General features: G+C 42.9%; 1 protein-coding gene across 1 annotated transcript in view; it reads right to left on the bottom strand.

Moving 5' to 3' along the window:
* Positions 1–3,671: 3,671 nt before the first annotated feature.
* The window catches only part of Il15ra (interleukin 15 receptor subunit alpha), a 28,513-nt gene continuing 22,808 nt past the window's right edge, over positions 3,672–9,376 (bottom strand). The window contains exons 6-7 of the mRNA XM_013349029.1: positions 5,907–5,985; positions 3,672–4,210 (exon numbers count right to left, since the gene is read on the bottom strand). Coding sequence (XP_013204483.1) covers positions 4,135–4,210; positions 5,907–5,985 — 155 coding nt within the window. The 3' untranslated portion in view covers positions 3,672–4,134. The remainder of the gene's footprint in view (positions 4,211–5,906; positions 5,986–9,376) is intronic.

The raw sequence follows: 9,376 nt of genomic DNA, 5'->3' as shown, positions 1-9,376 counted from the left end.
TAACCTGTAATTCCCACTTGTCCAAGCACAGATAACTTCCTGGAATGCTGGGAGCCATTTTTGTAATTGCCTGTCCTTGTTTGTACAAGATAATGATCACAGGACTACTGCCTCTGCTTCTGTAAACAAAGCTTGCTTGCTCGAGATAAACAAGACACCTACAAGATGTCTGTTTGCTAAACTGAGCCCTTGATTGCAAGATGTGCACCTGTATGTAAATAGAACATAACCTTATGGGGTTTTCCCTTTATTATTTATATTTTAATTAAATTAGTGAATTAAACAATTTTTTGAGACAGGGTTTCTCTCCGTTGCCCTGACTGTCCTGAAACTCACTCTGTAGACCAGGTTGGCCTTGAACTCAGAGAGTTACCTGTGTCTGCCTCCTGAGTGCTGGAATTTAAGGCATATACATCCTGGCTGTTTTTTTCCTTTTTAAATTCCTGACTAATGGGGCACTGTGCTACATTTGGGAATCCCAAGTCCCAGGGGTAACCCTGGTACCAGTATCTGAATATAAGCCTCATCATTATTAAAATATATTCATAGTTAGACTGGTGAACCTCTGAATAACCCCAGACCCATAATAGATTCTTCCAAAAGGCAGCATTGTATGAGTTGAAATATTATAATGGTATGCACACAATGAATTCTGCACAGGCCAGGAAGTGTGAGAGGTTGGTTTGGACTGAACCTTTCCTGCCTTGAAGGTGCACAGACCCGAGGAACAGCAAACACGTAGACTCAGATATCTAAGCTACTTTCTTTGACATTTGCAGGCCAGAATAGGGCAATCTTAGGTGATAATAAAAGATCCATAATGGAAAAGTGGAATAGGCAATTAGAACACTGGGGTCCTTATGTATTTTTTGTGGGGTGGATGAGGTGTCTCAGCAGTAAAGCTCTGCTCTTTTAGAGGACACGAATTCAATGCCCAGGACACACAAGGCAGCTCACAACTGTCAGTAATTCCAGTTCAGGGATCTGATGCCCTCTTCTGATTTCTGTTACCGGGAACACATATGGTGTATGAAATACACACAGACAAAATACTCATTTATATATCTAAATCATATATCTCATTCATAAATCTAAAATAGTGTGTCTTTTGTTTCTTGCTCTCACTACTCTGTAACATCTAAAAGGGAGCTAGAAAAGGCACAAAAGACTTTAATTCTTAGATCAAGGTAAAATAGAAGTGATGGACATTGTTAGGATTTTTTCCTAATGCAAGCTCTCTGCCAACGCAAAATTCCAATTAAGCCAAATCACAACAAGCCAAATTAAAAAATATCCAGGTTTAATGGGATTCCTGTTCTGTCAGGTGGCCCAGAGGTCCCCCGGGACCTCCCACCGGGAGGTGGCTAACAGGACTACCAGGGGGAAGGAAAAGAGATCAAGAGGAAACTTTCTCCTCCAAGGAGGAGGGTCAAGACTTAGCGGGCACAGGGATGGGGCCTCCAAAGATGGAGACCAAAGACCGGAGCTTGCATTCCAGACTCTTTGTATAAGGGGTAAGAGGAGGCTGAGGTGATATTTTGACTAACATTTAGGCTCTCTTAGGAAAAAGGGGCATTGACGCAAGTCTGGCTACTTCCTGCGGGCATAGGGCATGTGAAGAAGGGAAGAGCTAGGTGTTGGTGGGTCCACGCTCAGCGAGAGGTGTGGCTGGAAAGGCATCCCATGTCCTGTCAAACATCAATGTTTTTTTTTTTTATGGCTAATACAGTGGAGAGCAAGTAATGTGGGAAGAGGGAACTGTAAATTAGATCTGTAGCCAGCAAAGGTCACCCGGGGTGAAGGTTGTATAATAGCTATACAATAGCCTTGAGAATTCTGTCTACCTTTCCATTCCAAACTAAATATTAAAAATGAACATCTTAGCTGGGCAGTGGTGGTGCATGCCTTTAATCCCAGCACTTGGGAAGCAGAGGCAGGTGGATCTTTAAGCATTCAAGACCAGCCTGGTCTACAGAAGGAGCTCCAGGACAGCCAAAACTACACAGAGAAACCCTGTCTCAAAAAACAAACAAACAAACAAAAAAACCCCAAAACCAAGCAAACAAAAAAATGCACCTCTCAATGTTTAGCTCAATACCAGATCATTATAGTCTCATCCATTCCTCTTGTATTTATTGGCATTAACTGAGAGCTGAGAACTCAAGGAAAATTATACTTCCCTGACTGTCTTTAAAAGTATGGCACCTGGCTACCAAAAGATAGATTCTGTGGGTGCTTTCTTTCCTGTTTGTCACTTCCTTGCCCTTGAATCTGGGCTGGATTGTGATTTGCTTTGACCAATACATAGCAAAGGTCATAGATAGGTCGCAAAAGTTAAACAGGTCTGTTTCTGGACTACCTCCTTGAAGGGCCTGACAGTTTCGTTTTGGTCACCATGTAAGCAGCCCGACTGGACAGAGACCATTGTGCTACGAGGAAGCCCAAGTGAGCAATGGGGCAAAGCTTCCTTTAGTTCTGATGAGGAAAATCATATAAATTCATGAACGGCAGAAGTCAGTGAGGAATGGCAGCTTGTGAGGCAGGTGCCTAACCCAACTCCTGAATGTTTCTGGTGGTTCCCCTTTACCGAGGGATGGAGGGGGACCAGTTAGCAGCTGCCTCACAACCAGACCTCCTCTCCCATCCATTTCCCATGCCAGTTCTGTCCAAGTGGTGGCAGTAGCTGAACTAAGTGACTTTGGGCAGGTCAATTTCTCCAGGCTACAATATTTTTTTTTTTTATCTGCAAATTTAGGAGTTAGGAAATTGGGGATATGACTCAGTGGTAGAGTACTTGCCTAACAAGGACGAGGCCCTCTTTTTATCCATTGCTCTGCAATAGATTCATAATAATAATACTAATTAATAAAAAATAATAAATAGATGAAGAGTGGGGAGAGCAGGAATATGCAGTATCCTGTTTATTGTTTATATTGATTCTACTCACCGTGAGATTTGCTTAGAAATCCTGCAATGCTATTGATCTGTGTCAGCTCTAAGCAAGGGCTTTCCCCATTTCTCTCTCTCTCTCTCTCTCTCTCTCTCTCTCTCTCTCTCTCTCCTCTCTTCTTTTGAAAGAAAACCTGAGTTTAATCACATTTGATATCTTATTACTCCTCTTTTCTTTTGCGGAACATTTCTCTGTTGATAGTTTTAATGTGTTTTTTACTGAAAATAGATATTTTATTTTGTCTATACAAGGCACCTTCAAATATAAATCATACATTACATGTAGATATAATAGAAAAGGAAGCATAAATATAAACACACACATATATATGTAAAAAGTCACTGAGTTCAGTTTTTGTCATAAATCCTATGCAAAGGATTCATTGGCTCAATATCTCTTCTGCCTTCCTCTCCTCTTTTTCAATGGGTGCAAAGCAGCAATAGCCAAGTCTTCAGGAGTTCAAGTGCTGCTGTCTTCTTGACAAGACTCCTCTGTGCCAGGGGAGCCTTGGAGTGGAGTGGGAGCCTCTGGTGTATGGCTAAGCCCTGTAAACTGTAAATCAGGGTAGGGGACAGAAAAGAGAGTCTAGCACAGCGGCTCTCCACCTTCCAAAAGCTGTGTCCCTCTAATGTAATTCCTCATGTTATGGAATTGTTTGTTACAACTTCATAACTGTAATCTTGTTACTGTTATGAATCATAATATAAATATCTGATACGCAGGACGTCTGATATGTGACCCCAGTGAAAGGGTTGTTTGATGCCCCTCCACCCCCAAAGGGGTCACGACCCATAGATTGAGAACCACTGGCCTAGCTAATAAGCTATTTTGAGTCGATGTCGGAGTGAAATCAGAGGCTTTTATGGAGACCATGAGAGTCTCCCAGGAGAGCTCAAGCTGCTGCCACTGTGGGAAGCCGGTCTCTCTGCTGAGCCAGGTAGAAGGGTGGTGTCCTTCCAGATGCCAGAGAACCCAGGTGTGCACGTGGGAGACATCCAGACACAGTAAAGCGGCTCGTTCCGGAGACCTTGCATTACCACGGTGCACTTCCTCCTGGTGCCCAGCTCCCTGTGTCCTGGTACTCCTTAGCTAACACGGAGCTGCCTTTACCCCTTCTCATTAGACTCAGCTGGGCAGGTTTCCTTGAGTTTCGGCGGTTGTGTGGTTAGGCTCCTGTGTCATCCTCATTGCTGCTCGTCCCCAGTCATTGGCACTGATTCCATGGTTTCCATTGCAACATCACGTGGCTGAGAAGCTTGCCTGTAAAATAGTTTATTCACAGGTTTTGAAAAGAGGTCAGGGTGGCTCTTGGGTTAACATACTTCTTTTTTTTTTTTTAGTATAACACTTCATTCATTTAATGAATTTCATAATACAAATGGAAACATTATGGTTCACACTGCAGATCATCTCTCATGATGATCTCATGTTCTCCATTCAAAAATGGAGATACATTATGCCTTTATTCATTTTGCTTTGAGAGTTTATTTTTTATTTTTTTTAAATTTATTTATTTATTAAGGATTTCTGCCTCCTCCCCGCCACCGCCTCCCATTTCCCTCCCCCTCCCCCGATCAAGTCCCTCTCCCAATGAACATGCATGCTCTGCACTGAGTGGGTTACATTAGCAGACACCAGCCCGGCTCTCAGAGATTTCTGTTGCTTAGAGATTAGGAAAATTTAGAATGCCCAGATGTGCAGATAGCAAGAACTTAATCCTATTTGGGAATTTTCAACCTCACCCTCCATCCACCAGAGGTTTTCCAGTGTTGCTGGAACAAATCATGCCACACCATCCTCATACCTAACGCTGCCAATCCTCGGCTAAAACCCAGCACAGATAGCAAGGAACGGGGACAGGAGACCCGGACCTTGGCTAGACCAGACCTGATGGATGACATTGCTGAAAGTAGCTGGATATTCACGAGGCCTTAAAATCAGTCTTAATATTCACCATTAAACAAATACAGTTGAGGAAAAAAAAGAAAAGAAATAAAGAGCCTTTAATCCCAGCACTCGGGAGGCAGAGGCAGACGGCTCTCTGTGAGTTCAAGGCCAGCCTGGTCTACTGAGTGAGTTCTAGGACAGTTAGAGCTGTTACCCAGATAAATCCTATCACAAAAAACAAACAAAGCAAGCAAACAAACAAAAACAAACAAATACAGTTGAGCTCGTGGCTAGCAAGGCCAGAGAGAGGCTCTGTAGTCTGTGTGTCTACTTGTCCTAGCCGTCTCTGAGTTTTAGGCCTTAAGTACCTTGGTCAGTATTGTCTTCCATGGTTCTTATAATGTCTTCTAAAGATAAACAGCTTTTCAAGCCATAACTAAATAGGCAGTTTTGTGTGAGACAGAAACTAGAAATCAAGAAATCTAGGTCAGCTTACTAAAAGCCAATTTGTTGAATGGCAAATCTACCCATCAACCAGTTTGTAAAAAAAAAAAAAAAAAAAAAAAAATCAGTTAATGGAAAAAACTGGTTCACCAGGTGACAAAGTCAATATAATTACTGCTTTTAAAATGCACCTAGATGCATTTTTAAAATATTGTTACTAATGCTGATATTTTCTTATACTATTTATAGGCTATATATACCAAATTTACCAATTTATTTAAGAATATAATGTTTACTCATTAAAAACATAGTATGTACATTTCTGCACACATTAAGTAATTATTATCTCTCAAGAATATAACTCTAAATTCAAGATATTAGGTTAAAATTACTCAGTTATAGAAATATTTTGAAAATCCTTTAAAATAACTTTCTATTTTTCTCACCAGGTAGCCTTCTGCGGGCCAGCCCGGACTTACACAGCTCCTTCTAGCTGCTGCAGAAGGGGCTGAGGGTTTATAGTCAGGAAAGGGACTCATCTTTTGAGAGGGCCTCTTGGAATCTTTCTGGTCAAGCTTTTCTGGTGGAAAGGAAGAATTTGGTCCTGCAGTCCTGCACCACTCACCTTGATCTGATGTACCTGGCGAGAAAAACCGCAAGTCCTGCAACAACCAAGAGGACCAGGACCGATGTGGAGACGGCCACTGAAAAAGAACAGAGCTGAGCTGGAACCACTTGAAATCCTACCAAGGCATTTGTTGTCAAGAATCAGTAAACTTGGTAATTTCCATTCTTGTCTAGGACAGATGCCCTGCTAGCCCACTTGCCATTATTAACATTTCTTGGGGCCGGAGGGAAGCTCAGCAATCAAGAGCACATACTGCTTTTACAGAAGAACGAAGTTTGGCTCCCACCAACCACACCAGGCTGCTCACATCTGCCTGTAACCCCAGCTGGAGGAGATTCAAGGCCCTCTTCTGGCTTCTGCGGGCACCTGCACTCACGTGCACATGCTCCCCTCCATATCATTAGAAACGATCAAAAATAAATCTATAAAGTCTAAACTATAGGGAAAGCTGGCTGAAAATACACTCAAAGTAGTTTCAAAGGCACACAGAGAACTCTGGAGTCTAATGGCTGCTGGGTACAAAGTATCAAGTCATGATGAGACTATGGATAATCTCTGCTTTCACTAGAATTATTTCTTTTTTTGTTGCCCTCAGAGCTTTGGAATGACACTGTAGTCTGAAGAAGTAGTAAAATCACAGATAGAAGACATCTGTACAGGGAGTAAATAAAGCCAGCATGGCAAATTTGTTACAAAAACGTTAGGAAACATGATCAATTAATGAAAGATGTCTTGAAGCCTCAGATTGGAGTGTGTGTGTGTGTGTGTGCGTGTGTGTGTGCGTGTGTGTGTGTGTGTATGTGTGTATGTGTTGCACGTGAACTGTCTCCACACTGGCTGGTAGGATTAGCACCCATTTACTGCCAAGGAGTGACTTACTGGAAAAGAGGAATTAGTGGTAGTAAGAGCTAGGTTTTACTTTCACAGTGTTCTTCCTGATGCCTTTAGAATGAGAACAAGCTACTGCAGAATCATCAGGTTTGGATGTGGTATGACAAAACTGGTGACTTAACTCCAGTTTCCTTTTCAACTATGCCCATGCCATGTTGGACAAGAAATTGAAACCAGACTTCCAAAGACAAGGAATTGACAAATCATCTGGCAAGCTCTCCACCCTTTCTGGAGGGAAAAGAAAGAAATGGATTTGATATGAGGAAGGAGAAGGGAGGAAAGAATGATGGAGCAGAGCAGATGACTATGGTACAGGAGGCCGCCAGAGCCACTGCCCCCCTTCCTCTTGGGACTAGAATGGAGCAGGCAGGAGAGCCAGCCAGTGCCAGCGAGAGCCAGCATCCGTGGGGGAGGATGAAGTTGCTGTGTGTGAACACAGAGGGAACAGATTCCCTAGCAGGACCCAGGCAAACCAGCCAGCCCTGCAGGGAAACAGAACTGTGAGTCTGCATCGGGTGCTGAAGGAAAAGCATCTTCTCCTTACTCCTGGGCTGGGTTTCTTTGTGTCTCTTACAGTCTTAGGTTCATAAGAAGAGTTGAGCTCAGTACTTGAGGATGTAGTTAGAGTACTTGTCTACCATGCCCTGAGACCCTAGGTTATATCCTAGTAAAAACTAAATAAATAAAAGAGATGTTATATTCAAACCAGATATTCAAAAAATGATTGCTTTATCTCAGCTTTTAAAATTTCATAAATTAAATTTAAGATGATTCTCTCTCTCTCTCTCTCTCTCTCTCTCTCTCTCTCTCTCTCTCTCTCTGTGTGTGTGTGTGTGTGTGTGTGTGTGTGTATACATTCTTTTGAACATGGCATGGTTGGACCACAGTGAGAGGCCAGAGGGCACATGTGAAGAGGTCAGAATACAACTCATGTAACATGAACAGGGCCTGCTTGTTGGAGTTTCTGTCCCACCCAGTACCCCACAGCTAGCAAGCCCCAAAGAAAATCACACAGAGATCTCTATAAGTTATAAGGCTGATTGGCCCATTAGCTCAGTCTTCTTATTAGCTCTTTTAGCTTATATTAACCCATTTTTCTGATCTATTTTTGCCATATGGCTCTGTGATCAGCTGGCAGATCACATCCTGCTTCCTCAGTGGTCTGCACAGGACTGGGAGGAATCAACTTCCTCCTTCCCAGAATTCTCCTATTCTCCTTGCATCATTTCTACTTCCTGTCTGGTTTTCCCACCTATACTCCCTGCCTGGGCAATCAGCGTTTATTTAAAACATGATTGACAAAATACAGACAATTCTCCCACACCAAACTCAGGTCCTCTGTCTACCATTTTTGGAGACAGGGTCTCTTTGTTGTTCTCTACTGGGAAATCAGGCTGGTGGGCTCAAGATCTTGTAGGGGGTCTCTCATCCCTGCCTCCTAGCCCCCCTTAGGAGCACTGGGATCACAGACATGAGCTGTCATACCCACTTTTGCAAGGGTTCTAAGAATTGAACCTGGGCCTTCACACATGCATGGCAACTGTTTTTACTCACTGAGCCATCTTCCCAAACCTGATATCTTTTAAGATCAGAAATCAGTATTTCATGGCCACTTAGGACCCTCCCTGGTAAAGATTTCAGTTTTCACTGAACGAGTAGATGAATGACAGACATGGCGGGGGCAGTCCCCATCAAATGCAGAACACATCGACTACAACAGACTCACATCACATGTGGAAGAGACGCAAGGCACAGCACCATTCTGGAAAAGATCCTTTTCATTCTCATGAACTAAGTTCAGCAGCATATGTGCTATTGCAGTTGGCATGCTAGGCTTGGATTTTGAAATCAGGAGTCTTGGACTGGTAAACTAGTTCACTGGATAAAGGTACCTGCCCCCAAGCCCAACAGCCTGTGTTCAATACCTGGAAACTACGTGGTGGAAGGAGAAAACCCACTCCTACAAGTGATACACACACACACACACACACACACACACACACACACACACACACAAAATAATGAAGATTTTTAAAAATAAATTCAGGAGTCTTCAGTAGGAGCCTAGCTGAAGATCAGAGAGAAGATACTGGGATAACTGAATAAATTATTGGCAGGAAAGGCTGTTAAGTGAACCAGTTGATAAACAAAATAGTGAAAATAGAAACCATATTTTATTACTATTAAAATGCTAAAGTTTTTAAGCTCTGGTGCATCAGCTATTGGCTGTTTTCTATTGAATGAAAAGGAACAGCTTTTAATGTGGCGGTGGTGGTGCATGCCTTTAATCCCAGCACTTGTGGGCAGAGGTAGGTGTATCTATGTAAGTTTGAGGCCAGCCTGATCTACAGAGTAAGTTCCAGGACAGCCAAGACTAGTCAGAGAAACCCTGTCTCAAAAAACAAACAAACAAATAAGAACAACTTTTAAAAATAGTGATAACCGGGGTTGGAGAGGTGCTGAGTGGGTGGGAGTACATATTGCTCTTGCAAGGATCCGGGTCCAGTTCATAGACCCCGCATACTGCTCTTGCAAGGATCCGGGTCCAGTTCATAGACCCCGCATACTGCTCTTGC

Source organism: Microtus ochrogaster, chromosome 16, assembly GCF_000317375.1.
Source record: "Microtus ochrogaster isolate Prairie Vole_2 chromosome 16, MicOch1.0, whole genome shotgun sequence".
Classification (NCBI taxonomy): Eukaryota; Metazoa; Chordata; class Mammalia; order Rodentia; family Cricetidae; genus Microtus; species Microtus ochrogaster.
The sequence above is the reverse complement of the archived record's forward strand: the minus strand, read 5'-3'. Positions and strand labels throughout refer to the sequence as shown.